Source organism: Sprattus sprattus (genome assembly GCF_963457725.1).
Source record: "Sprattus sprattus genome assembly, chromosome: 14".
Taxonomy (NCBI): domain Eukaryota; kingdom Metazoa; phylum Chordata; class Actinopteri; order Clupeiformes; family Clupeidae; genus Sprattus; species Sprattus sprattus.
This window is the reverse complement of record NC_137912.1, coordinates 28,745,138-28,758,941: the sequence shown is the minus strand read 5'-3', so window position 1 is coordinate 28,758,941 and position 13,804 is coordinate 28,745,138. Positions and strand designations below refer to the sequence as shown.

At 39.3% G+C, this 13,804-nt stretch overlaps 1 protein-coding gene across 2 annotated transcripts in view; it reads right to left on the bottom strand.

Annotated features, from left to right (window-relative positions):
• Positions 1 to 4,138: 4,138 nt before the first annotated feature.
• The window catches only part of scyl2 (SCY1 like pseudokinase 2), a 48,241-nt gene continuing 38,575 nt past the window's right edge, over positions 4,139 to 13,804 (bottom strand). For both annotated transcript variants that reach the window (XM_080851125.1, XM_080851126.1), the window contains exons 16-18: positions 13,154 to 13,225; positions 12,854 to 12,973; positions 4,139 to 5,968 (exon numbers count right to left, since the gene is read on the bottom strand). In XM_080851125.1, the coding sequence (XP_080707251.1) occupies positions 5,324 to 5,968; positions 12,854 to 12,973; positions 13,154 to 13,225 (837 nt within the window). In that variant the 3' untranslated portion in view covers positions 4,139 to 5,323. The remainder of the gene's footprint in view (positions 5,969 to 12,853; positions 12,974 to 13,153; positions 13,226 to 13,804) is intronic.

Sequence of the window (13,804 nt, the reverse complement as noted above, 5' to 3'; positions counted from 1 at the left end):
ACACGCCAAGCGCCCCAAACCATAGGAATCAATGCATTTTCTAGCGTCCTGCTTTTACAAAAACGCTTATGTGTAATCGAACCCTCAGGAGGTGGCAGTGATAATTACACCAAGACCCCATGGCTTTGTTATGTTACACTAGCACAGCTAGCACTTCTCTTAAAGGTCAAGGAAAGGTTGATGCAGTGATGCAGAGTTCTGTATTCGCTGGCCACTCATTGGGCCTCATTTATAAAACTTACTTACGCACAGAACTGATCTTAGACTGTGCGTGCGATCAAATCCACGTCTAAGTACAGATTTATAAAAACCGTCTTAGACGTAGAAAAGGGCGTATCTCTACGTCTGGTTTCAGTTCGTGTAAGTACATTTCCTTGCGGCAATACTGGAGTACTGCAGGAATTCAGGACTCTCCGAGCGCCGACAGGCAGCCGACACGCAGTTTCATCATCATGCACCACCATCACCATTTGGGCTAATGGTGAAAGGCCAAATTAATGTTTCGCTCAATAAAATCAAATAAACTATTAGAATAATTTACACATAAAAGAGATTCACATCTTATAGGTATTCCGTTTTAATTTCACAAGTGTAAAACATTTCGCTCAAACTTATAACCTATAAAAAGACTAATAGTGGCTTAGTTTTCAGTAGGAGATATGGCTGCATTGCTGTTGTTAGAGGATATTGCCAACTGCGCAATAAGGAGAGAGAGGGTTTTTTTGTGATCGCGCAGACTTTTTGACACAGGATGATGTATGTCTGATAAGCAGGTAGCGCTTGCCGAGAGCGTTGTGCCCAAATGGCCTCTCGTCTAGAGAGGCGCACCAGAGGCAACCAGGCCATACGCGTTCAGGTATTGTCCGTTCTTGGATTCCTGGCTACAGGAACGTTCCGATGAGAAATTGGAGACCAGTCGAGCAATCCCCGTCATCATTAAGCAGAATTTTGCCCGATGTTCTTCGCAGTATAGCCTACTATCCTATATGCCCGCAATTTATAAGATTTCCATACAGTGCCCAGCAAAATGTGAAAGAGGATTTCCTGCGTAAAACAGGGTTCCGAATGTATTCTCATCCAGATTTCGGACACTCAGACAGCCTAGGAAGCCCACTTCAATACAGCACAGGTTGGTAGTGGAGCGCACCAAAGCCATGGTGCTGCTGCCGCAGATGCGGCTTCTGCTGCTCGTGCTTCGGAGACGCGTCTACTACATGTCAAATACTTTGCTTTTGCCATTACGCCACCAGACATGCAGGCTTTCTAACAATGTTTTGGCCCGCATCTGCTGTTCCATCAGCAGAACGTTGATGTCAACCTCACTTTAATTCTTCTGTTTACATGTTTCTTTCTTTCTTGCCACTGTCACAGAGAGTTTGTGCATTGAGGATGCGCTCTGTTTGTGAACTGATAATATGCTGATTAGATTAAATAGGGGCGTTTTGAGGGCGGAGATTCAGTTGCGCACAATTTCACGACCATTTGTGATTTATAACCGAAGGATTGGTGTACACGTGTTTTTTGTGTGTACGTCTGTTTTCTGTGGATCTCACTTACGCTCATTTCAGGAAATGTCCTAGACAAAATGTAGGATGGTTTCTACGCAACGTTTTATAAATGAGGCCTGTAGAACCTGATAATGTAATAATTTCCCGGTAATGTAATAACTCCCGATAATGTAATACAAATTCCTTCATAAGTCCCTAAAACATGTAATAAAACCTGATAATGTAATAATACCCCGATAATGTAATAAAGTGCAGGTTAGCCTCAATTTTGCAGAACCTGATAATGTAATAATTACCTGATATTGTAATAACTTTGGTTGGTGCTGTAGCATCAGGTCTCCAGTTTCAGAGGTCCAAACAGTGAAGCTGTCCAGAGACCTGCTGCTTCACTATTAGCAGATACAGTATATATTTTAAATGATTGCGAATGCACAATTTTTACAATGATGAAAGGGATATTCAGTGGTAATCAACTAATAGAGAAAAAATAAGAACATTTTGGTATGTTATAGACCGGCAGCTAATGGGCACATAGAACATTGAGTTTCTAAGTCCTCATTGATCATCAATAGCTGACATTTCGCTATTTGATTTATATCAAATTCTCTTTTGATTTTGTGTGGCAATGTCCCTTAAAAATTACACAATATACTGCAAAACATCATGCAACATGCATTTCCTCTACTTTCCCTTGACTTTGCACATGACAAGGCAGTTTGAATGGATCCTCTGCTGGCTTGTCCTTTCAGTGGAAAACACAATGGCTAAAGACATCAAGACTCACTTGGTCTGAATAACTGGTGTCCCAACACTTCAGCACTGACCAAAGTTTTTACAATATCAGGAATTTATTACATTATCAGGTTCTGCAAAATTGAGGCTAACCTGATAATGTAATAACTTCCAATTAATGTAACATTTTATTACATTATTGGCATGGCGATTGTTACATTATTGGGAAATGCACTTTATTACATTATTGGGATATTATTACATTATCAGGTTTTATTACATCTTTTAGGGACTTATGAGGGATTTTTTATTACATTATCAGGGTTATTACGTTATCAGGAAATTATTACATTATCAGGTTCTACAAGGCCCATTGACAGATGTACATCCCACTTGCTTTAAGCATGTTCTAACATTTTTAGCCCATTACATTTGTAATTGAGCTATGTTAATAATAATAGCAGAGGCAAATACGCAATAGCCCAGTGTCAGGTAGGATCATGTAAAATGTCTTTCATGTCCTCCTCATGTTTTGAAACCCATCTGCATGCCCTCATTCATGTCGCCAGCACCCATCAAACCACAGTGACACCCATGGGTGCCTCTATAATATGCCCGAGTGGAAGAGGAACATATAGGCATGGTATATGAGGGAGGTAAAAATAAAGTTTTTTTTTATTTACACATACTGTGTTCTGTGGTTGTGTGATTATATAGCCACTGGTATATTACCATCCTATTGAATGCACATTACATAATGTTTCACAATTGCTGGCTTCTTTTCTAATGGGCAGATATCCATATTATTCTAATGTTCACATTCATAATACTAATATGAATAAGAATGCATTTCCAATGTTCTAATTTATGTGTAGAGGATTTGTGCAAGAAAAGAGAGAAGAACAGAGAGAAGGAGCGCTGCAGAGTGGTGCAGGGTTGAGCACAGCGCTTGCATGGAGGTACATGGCTGTCATGGGTTTCCTGACGCCCACAGTGAACTAAACAGCGCTGAATTAATGTTGTTCGAGATCCTCTTGAAGATAAACATGCCTGTTGACAGTTCAGTTCTTTGAAAAGAGTATGAAAAGTGCTGACATCCGTTTCACAGCGTGAAACATTACATTTCTGTCCATGTTTTGTTGTTGTTCCTCAGTAGTCTTGTTCACAAAACCTGCAGAAGCTGTAGGCTACAGATCCATACTGCCTGGGCTAGAAAGTGGGCGGGAATATGTTCAGATTGGGGCCGTAAATATTAATGAGTAATTTACAACACAGTGGGGGACAGTAGGAATTGGCTCGTTTAGAGCCCTCTTCTGCATGATATTGAGACAACTGGGTCTGAGATTCACGGTATGTCAGTTCCATGTACCAAACTCTCATTATTTATCTATGCTTAGGTACATCTTCTATGGCACCTTTAGCCTTTGTCAATGATTTGATTTGATCATTGAATATTACTATTGGGATGTATGGTTAGGTTATTATGTAGTTAGCTTCGGCCAAGTGTTAATGTTAGTTCTGCTCCCAACAGACATACAGTAGGGTTAACATAGCGACACATTTCAGCTCTTTTTCCCCCTCCATGATCCAACTGCTCCTTTCCAAACTCCTGCAGTCACATAGACCACAGAATGCTACGACAGGACATTTGGTAGCACAAGCTGTGGTGCCACACAACCACAGATCATAGACCGCTTAAAACAGTAAACCTGCATGCTAGCCTGTTTAAGAGAGACCAATGTCCTGTATTACTTCATGGCAAACACAGACAATCCCATCTGAGATCAATCCCATCTGAGGATAATGAGGAAACATAAAAAAAAAGAGATTTTTATTGTTTTATTCTCATAGATTATGGATGAGAAAAGTTGTATAGATCAAACTATCATGGTGGCAGTACCTGAATGATTTTCATGATGAAAATAAATTGTAATAATGATGAAATGAAGCATTACACATTCTAATAATTGTAATGCACTTTTCTCTGGGTGAATATGAACTGATAAACACAAGATAAATGTATCTTCTCGTCTGAGTTGAAAGCTTTCACTGATGTCAGACCACATTGCTACTGTGTGACACTAAGGTCACCCACACAAATAGTGGCCCTTTACTACACATAACATCTCACAGCCAAATGTAACCTCTATTGGACCCCAATAGTCAGCACATATGATAGGATCTAGCCCACTCAGTTCTCAGTTGACTAGCCCACCAATGCTAAAGTCATTTCATCTGAAACTTAAGTCCTCTGAGGAGGTGGTTTATCTAGTCATTATTACAGAAGGAATTACGGAATGTCCTATTCAGTTTGGATTGATAGCAGAATTGGAGGAATGGAAGAAGTTAGGAATTGCCTTGATAAATATACACCCTATCAATTATACCTTAAAATAGAGTGTATGAATGAAATCAACCAAATAGAACTGGTAAATATGAACAAGAGGGAAACTTGTAGTCTTCAACATATTGTTTAACTGGTATATTAAAACAAACAATTAGACAGCTTTTATGAGACTCAGATGGTAAATGCAATACAATGCAAGTGAATACATTCTTTTCAAAATAAATGGAGCACATCAGGCAGTGGTTATATTTAACACAACTTCACACTCAGATATAACTTCCTGTCTAGCACTCAGATTCGATTGTTCACTACAGCATCAGCATTGAAATATAATAAACTCCAACACCAAAGCACTATATCAAAATGAACATACGTAAGAAATTGTCTCAACATTTTTGTGTCTTTGTATCAAAGCCATTCTGTGTTCCTATCTGTCAGGCAATTACAAATCGCATGACCGATTTATGGGGGATTTTATACCGTATATATCTGCACATATGGTAGACTTTCGTGTATCTCCCAATGCTGAACCATTGCCGTGAGAATCAAATATTATGTACAAAAAGATTTACACAGCGCAACAACAACAACAACAACAAAATAATCTTAACTGGATCAAAGCATATCATATATTAAGAGGAAATACAGTTCAAGTAAGACCAAAAACTTCATCACACAGCCAATTCTCCACCTTTCACTTATTCCTTAACTTATTCTGTGCATGGTCTTTCCATGGTCATCCAAAGAGGTCCTTCAGATCATTGCTGACCGAGGTGCTGTGTTTGATGGGGCCAGAGGTGCCCAGAGCTGATGTGCTCACAGCTGGCTGGACAAAGTTATGGGGATTGAAGAAGGGATTAGCCTGCATACCAAAGCCACTCTGAACTGACGTCATACCCATGGTAGGTGCTTGCATGGGAGCAGTCTGAGAAGGATGGCTCACCCCAAACTGGTTTAGCCATGGGGGTTGGTTGGATGTCGCTGGAGTCGGTTTGGGGGCCATTTGATTCATGCTGACTTTAGGGTTGTTGGAGATGAAGAGAGAATCCAAGGCAGACAAGTCTGGAGATCGAGCAGACATGGGCTGGTTCTGTGTCAGAGAGCTGAAGTTAGGTGTGCTGGTTGTGGTGGCCATGCCTCCGTAAATGGCTGGCGTGGCTGGAGAGATGCCCAGACCAAACCCCACTGATGGGTAATGCATGGGAGCACCGAGACCATTACTCATGGGATCCATGGTGCCCATGCCACTCTTAGCAGCGGTCACAGGGAAGGCAGTTGATATTCGGCTGCTTTGAGCAGGTGTCGACGTAGGAGTACTGTTTAAAGCCAAGTGGCCCAATGTCGTCATGTTGTTCAGTAAACTGCTGGTAAGGTCCTTGGTCTGGAAGAGAGAAAAGAAACTTAATGGGACTGTTCAGAACATTCCAATATACACAGCACCACATGCTGCTACAAAATGGCCTGTTTTTTTTTTTTTTTTTAATTGTATCTTTATTGAGGCCAACAGGTTTCAAACAACGTAAGATACTTTTCCTTTTACATAGTTTCTCTTTTGATTTACAGGTGCCTGATATATAGGAAAAAACAATAAAAAGGAAAGAAAACCAAATACAAAAATATAACTACAAGGATTTTTCATCTGTGTCACTACCTCATATCAATATCAGTTTTCTTTCCAGGCCCATTTTTTATTTTTTTTTTTAACAATAAGAACAACAGTTCAAACAAGGGGGAGTTTCACTATGCCTCTCTGACAGAGGTTAAATAAAAAGAAAAAATACACACAAATACAGCCAAACAAAAAAAGAATGCTTCAAACTAAATCTGATCTTAAGCCTATATGTTCAATATACCCAGTCCATTTAGACCATATCCTACAGAATGTGTCAGTCTGAATTCTGAGGGAGTAGGTTAACTTTTCAAATTTCAATTTTTTTTTGATTGCCACCTGAAGTATAAGTAACAACATTTTATCTCAGTAATCCCATGAGTCAAATGAGATGTTTCTTATGTATAAAGTGTCAAACCTACATGGGATGATAACTTAAAGGTTGCTTCCAAGTGGAAGTGTATGTCTCGCCAGTATGAAGTTAGTACTGGGCAATCCCAGAAGATATAAAAGTGATTGGCCTAATTTGCTCCACAGGCCCTCCAGCAGGTTGTACTTAAGCAATAAGCCCCAAGAGGCCGTGGTTTGCGCTGATTTTAGAACAGGTAAGGGGAGTTGTTAGGCACGGCGCGAAGCGGAGCCAGATGGAACACTGGGTATGAAATGTGCAGTAATATGGAATGTTATCATAGAATGTTATGAGGACAAATTGTAAGGTTGTGCAACGGCTTTTAGCCAAGCACAATCAAGGATTTGAACAATCAGTTTTAGAATAGGTATTTGGGTCCGTTGTTGTAGTGGTGTTATAAAAAATCTGGACACATTTTTCCAGCTATATTCTCGCCAAGTATTTGAGGATGTTGTTCTCCATTGTAATCTGCATAAGCATTCCCAATCTTCTTCAGATATTAGAAGACCACCTTCCTTTTCCCATTTCTCCTAATATATAGAGTGTTGTCTGGACTGGCTTGGCGCAACCCTTGATATAGTCTAGACACAACCTTCTTGCATATTGATGAATTGATTGCTCCTTTGAGCACTTCCAAAATACCTGTATTTTGCCCTTCTATTGCTCTGGTTATATTTTCCTGAAAGTAGTGTCTAACCTGGAGATACCTATAGAAATCTTGGCGTTGTAGTCCATGCTCTTGTTGCAACAATTCAAAGCTCTTTAGTGTTCCTTTATTTACAAAGCTGTAGTAAGTAGTAAGCCCCCCATTGATCCAAGTCTTAAATCTGGAGTCCAGACTATTAGGAGAGAAATCTGTGTCAAAAGCACACCATCTTAGTATTTTTAGAGTATGTTCCAAATCACAGAGTTTTATTTCTGCCATGTTTTCAAAGTGGTGTTAATCCAGGGGTTGTTTTTATCTATCATGTTATTCATTAGTCTATTGTCTGCCTTTACAGCTGCTAAAGGAATCTGGTGGGTCATATTGCTCTCTATATCTTTCCATCAGAATATGATGGGTTGCACCAGCATACCAGAGGTCTTAATTGGGCTGCATAGCAGACAAGGAAGGCCTAGTCCACTACAATCTTTGTGTAACTGGAGAGTTTTATACCTAATCCTAGGTTTCTTACTTTGCCACAGAAATCTTGATATCATTTTATCCCATTCCATAAACTGTTTCATGGGTATTTCCACTGGGAGACTTTGGAAAATATAACAATCTCGGCAGCACATTCATTCTTATAGATTCTACTCTGGAATGAAGGCTTAAGAATGGAATGAGGCTCCATCTCTGTATGTGAGATTTAATGTTATTGTTTAACGGCCCATAATTCAAGGGGGAGAGTTTTGAAATATCTTTTGGGAGATTAACACCAAGGTATCGTATATGGTCTGCCTCCCATGTCAGTTGGTACTTCTCTACCAAGGAACTAGGTGGATCATAATCAGAAGTAAGCACTTGTGTCTTTTGAACATTTAGTTTATATCCTGAGAGGACCATATTTTTCTAAAAACAGTCATTAGCTTAGGGAATGTCAGAGTAGGCTGTGTTAGGTAGACTAATACATCATCAGCAAATAATGCTAATTTGTGTTCCTCAAAATGTATATTTATTCCTTTAATTTCACAATTCTGTCGTATCCATTGGCTGAGTGGTTCAATAAATAATGCAAAAAGCAGGGGTGAGGCTAAACATCCCTCTTGTTCCACGTTCCAAGGTGAATGCCTTTGAAAGGGCACCATTAACTTTAATCCTGGCAGAAGGACTGTCATAAAGGGCTTGAAATGTGTCAATGATGGATTTATGAAAGCCAAACTTTTCTAATACTTTATAGAGAAAAGACCACCTGACAGAGTCGAAGGACTTTTCTGCATCTAGACTTATAAGCATTGCCTCTGTGCAAATTTGTATGATGTGATTAATAATGTGAAGGGTTCTTCTCAAATTGTCTTGTGTTTGCCTTTCCCTTATACAACCAGTCTGGTCAGTATGTATTAAATTAGGTAGAATCTTGTCTATTCTATGTGCCAGTATTGATGTAAATAATGTAAAGTCTACGTTTAGTACGCTAATAGAGCGAAAACTGCCACACTCAAGCTTGTCTTTCCCTTCCTTGGGGATTAGTGAAACTGTTGCTTCTTTCCAGGAGGGTGAAATTTTATTTTCCTTTAGGACCCAGTTAAATGTCTACAGTAGTCTTGGGACTAACTGCTCTTGCAGGGATTTGTACCATTCCCCACTAAAGTCATCTGGGCCACATGACCGATTCGCTTTCAACCTAGAGATGGCTGTGTTTAATTCCTCAGTTGTTATTTCTGATGCTAATCGTACATTTTGTTCTTCAGAAATCGAGGGTAAGTCAAGTGAGGCCAAAAATGCATCAATGTGAGGAGTATTATCAATATGTTGCTGAGAATAGAGTTTTTTGTAGAACTTTTCAAAGCTTTGCTGGATTTTTCCCAGTCTGTGTTCAATTTCCCCAGAATCTGTTTTTTTTATCTTAGAAATGCTTTTGTCTGCTTGCTGCTTTTTTAGTTTGTTTGCCAGAAGCTTCATTGCCTTACCTCCAACCTCATAATAACGTTGTTTTAGAAATATAAATGTCTTTTGTATTTCCTGTGTGCTCATTTCCTCATCTCTTTTCCTTATCTCTTTTATTTCTTGTTTCTCCCTTTCATCTAGAGTAACACTGTGAACCCTTTGAAAATGCTTTAATTTGGTCTCAAGGTCTTGTAACTTTTGTCTTCTATTTTTTTTCAGCGAAGAAGTAATGGCAATGATATCTACCCCTCATAACTGAGTGTATCCCAGAGGATACCTGGTGTCACCTCCCCATTATCATTTAGGTCAAAGAATGTGTTCATTTCTGCTGATAAAAACTCCTTGGTGTCTGGATTGTTCAATATATTTGAATTCAGTCTCCATAGTGTAGATCGTTGCTCTCTGTTCAAGGACAGAGAAATAAATACAGGACTATGGTCTGAAAGAGTGATTGGGCCTATGTCACACCTCTCAATTTTGTGTAGGTCTCTACTGAAAGTGAAAAAGTAATCTATTCTAGTGTATACTGCATGTGGAGAGGAGTAATAAGTATAATCTCGGCTATTGGGATACAATTCTCTCCATATATCTACAATGCCCAATTCTTTCATTAAAGCAATCATTCTCCTACTTGTAAGTTTAGTCTCAGACTTACCAGATGAAACATCTAGTTTTGGATTTAGATGTATGTTAAAGTCCCCACCGCAGATAACAACCCCTTGTGCTTTTGTTGCCATCAAATCAAATATTTTCCTATAAAACAGCCCTCCACTGCCTGGAGGTGCATAAACATTTAGGAAACTTACAATTGTCCCTTCTAGTTTACCTATTATCATCACATACCTGCCTTCTGTATCAGTGTGTTCTGACATATGTTCATAATGAACTCCTCTTGCTAGCAATATAGCTACCCCTCTTTTATGTCCTGATTTGTCAGATGATGAAAATACATATTTAATACCCATTCTGTTTAGTTTGGCATGTTCAGTGGCATTTAGATGAGTTTCTTGGAGATAGGCTATTTGGACCTTGTCTTTTTTGAGTTTTGACAAAATGTTCCCTCTTTTGACTGGGTTATATAAACCATTAACATTATATGTGGCTAATCTTATACTTTGCATTAAGGCTTACTTCAATAGTCATGTCCTGCATTTCAGTGAAAAACTTACCCTTTACAGTAAAGAACAACTGTAAACAAACAAAATGTGAACATTTAACAAAGTAAAGAACAAATAAAAACATAAAAACGTCTTCCACGATATGGGTCTTATTTGTGACCCTCCACCAGATGATAAAAAGTGGCTTTGAAGGAAAGCCCCCCTCTCGGTAAGTGGGACGGCCCTCAGAGGTGACCGCGTAGCAAAGTTCCATGTCCATTGTCCCGATTCTTAGAAATATAGCTTAGTTGCTAGGTCATAAAAAGTCACATTGCTCTATTATGGGCTAAACAGTCACATAATCAAACTCACCAATCCAGGGCGGGAGATTGAATCAGTTGGATAATCTGTTTGCATCAGGGTACTATCCACGTTCCGGGGTGGATCATCTCTTCTGAAGGCTTGCAGCCGCTCTTTATAGTGAGAGGTTCCAGAGCTAGTGCTTTCAACTTGTCACGCTCGTCCACTTCTCTGCCAGCTTAGTTTGTGTAGGCGCTCCATCATTGTCTCAGGTTGCTTGACAGGCACTACGTTGAATCCCTTCTTAGCCAAATCTTTCGTTGCCTCTTCCACGGTGTCGTAGATCTTCTCTCCTTCCCGGAATTTCACTTTTAGCCGGGCAGGGAACAACGTTTGAAACTTGATGTCTCGCTCCTTGAGAGCTTTTCTTACTTCTGCATATAATTTTCACCTTTGCAGAATGCGCGGCGGGTAATCATTGTCAACATTAATACGAGATTCTTTTGCCATGCTTTGCGGAGTATCATCTCTTTGGTTCGGAAACTGGCGAATTTGACAATGATAGATCTTGGCTGTGCGTGTGGCGGTGGCTTAGGTCCTAGTGAGCGATGGGCTCTCTCGATTTGTAGAGTTGTTGTATCAGCAATGTCGAGGTTATCTCCCAGCAGTTGTTCTACAAACTCAGTCACTGATGCACTATCCTACTCGTCGTGAGCAGCTTTCCTGCTCGGTTAACTGTCTCCATTTGAGCATGGAGTTTTAACACTCTCGACATTTTGTAATCTTTTTACTGCCTTTTCGATTTGGTCTTCGGCCTCCTCCAGTCTATTGTTAGTTTTTGTTATTTCTCCTTTAATTTCCTCCAGTTGAAATGTATTGTCCTATCGAAAGTCTCTTAATTCTTGGAGGATCAAAGCTAGATTAGCTGTTGGTTCTCTGTCAGGACTAGCCGCGTCAGCATTTCCAGTTTGAGTCCCAGTTTGCCCTGTTTTTTTATTTCTTTTCCTTCTTTTTTACCCCTAGCTGACATCCTTGCCCCTCTAACTCAATATTTTCAATTCTTAAATGTAATTCGATGTTTATGGAGCATGGAGAATTTTAAATACTCGGGAGCTGTTACTCTATGCTGCTATCGTGACGGTGTCTCGGCCGGAAGTCTCCAAAATGGCCTGTTTTTAAAGAGTTCATGATATAACACACAGTCCCTAGAGCAGCTAAACACCCAAAAGAGGACAAACCCTCTAACCTCTATGCTCAACGGTGGGGATGGTACTTTTCAGATCATAGGCCTTACCTCTACAATGACAGACATATTGATCCACATAGCCAAACAATTCCAGTCTCATAATCAATCTCTCAGCTCACCACCGATTTACATCTTGCATTTAAATTAGAGTCTGTTTCTCAGCAGTTCTGATGACAGAAAATGTCTGATTCCAGTTTCATGATCATGAATGATTCAGTTTTTTCTGTCATGCTAGGAGGGGGCCCCATGAGCTTCAAACATGCACAAAATGTTTTGGAACTGTTATCAACATGGAAACCTACGGATTTCTTTGCCACTTAGCTTTATAAATATAGACCGCAACTAAGGTAAATTTACTGTCATGATAAAGTATCCTATGACCTATGATGTTTTAAAATAATTGTACATCCTTAAATCACTACTAAGTCATTTATAAAGGCAATATTGACAATAGTTGAATCATTGTACACATGGGTGTTTTGGGAAAATAAAATGGTTTTAAACTCAACTTTATGTTCTCAAAATCACTCAAATATGAACTTCACACTTTCATTGTCTGTTAACAAGGGCTTTAGATCATTTCATTTCATTAATTTGTGTGTATTCAGCTATACATTTAATTTAATTAATTTGTGTGTATTCAGCTAAACATTTAATTCCATTAAGTTGTATTGTATTCAGCTATACATTTTTGATATCTATTACATGTTATAACAGCAAACTGAGTTTATAAAATTTGACTAATCCCAAATTTATACCATAGTGATCTGAAGATGTTTAAAATGTACTTTTAGTCCGTACAAATTACATACTTCACCAGCACCAAAGCACACCAGACCACCACATTTCCTCAACCCTCTCCTCTACCATCTCCTCCCTTTCCTAAAGTTTTTCTTGCCCTTCCACCAAACAATCTGATTGGCCGTGCTGGCAAAATTCGCTCCTCATTTGCATAGGATTATACTTTCCCCTTTAAATAGTGTGTCTCTGTCATAATGGAATGTAACGGTTCAACTACCTGTGTGATGGGTGTGGCTGGTTTCACACTCTTGGGTTCAAGGGGTTGCTGGTTCCTCAGTTTGGATGCCTGTTCCTGTTCCTTGGCTAATCTCTGTTTCTCTTCCAATGTGAGTGACACCTAAACCAAGAAATATGATAACAAGATAAACAATGAAGAGGTATTGTGAATTAGGGCATTTTAAAAGAATTGAGTACAGAGTTTGGTTGCAGATAACACTCTAAGCTTACAATTCTAGTAAGCAGTGATCACACAGCACAGCACAGCACAGCACACAACACAGCACAGCAGTCTACTCACTCTGGATGATGCACTGATGGGGGAGTTCACCTCTCTACCATTGATAGAATTGCCACCAAAGATGTCATCGATCTAGGGGAGAGGGGAGATTCTTGAAGTCCTGAAAACTACAGAACCATCCTAACCAGTAGACCTATATTCATTCAAAATCAACACCCAAAAACACATAAAAAATAAAAACTTTATAGATTGGGTTAAAAATAACAATATAATACTGTCGTGTGTGCACAAAATAAAGCATGTTTCACAGGACTTTGTCAGACATGGTCTGGTAACTGCTTGGTGATTTCACACACATAGCTGTGTGCTGGACAGTGTCAGAGTGGTATGGGGTGAGCCATGAGTTGCTTCCCACTCTATAGAACTTTACCATTCGCTTATCTGCCTCTTTTGATGCAGTCCCATGACATGTATACACTGTGTGCACAATTAAGTGAGTTTTTTGACCATATCATTATTTGTATGTATATTTTCCAACTCCAAACTTTATAATCTTGAATGCTTATTGTAGTTAAGTATTGCATTGCATATCATGTGATGTGTATCTGTGTAATGAAGGAGGGTGTGGCCAAAGGAGATCAACACACTATATCAAGGTGTGCATAATTATTAGGCAGCTTCTTTTCCTCAGGCAAAATGGGCCCAAAAAGA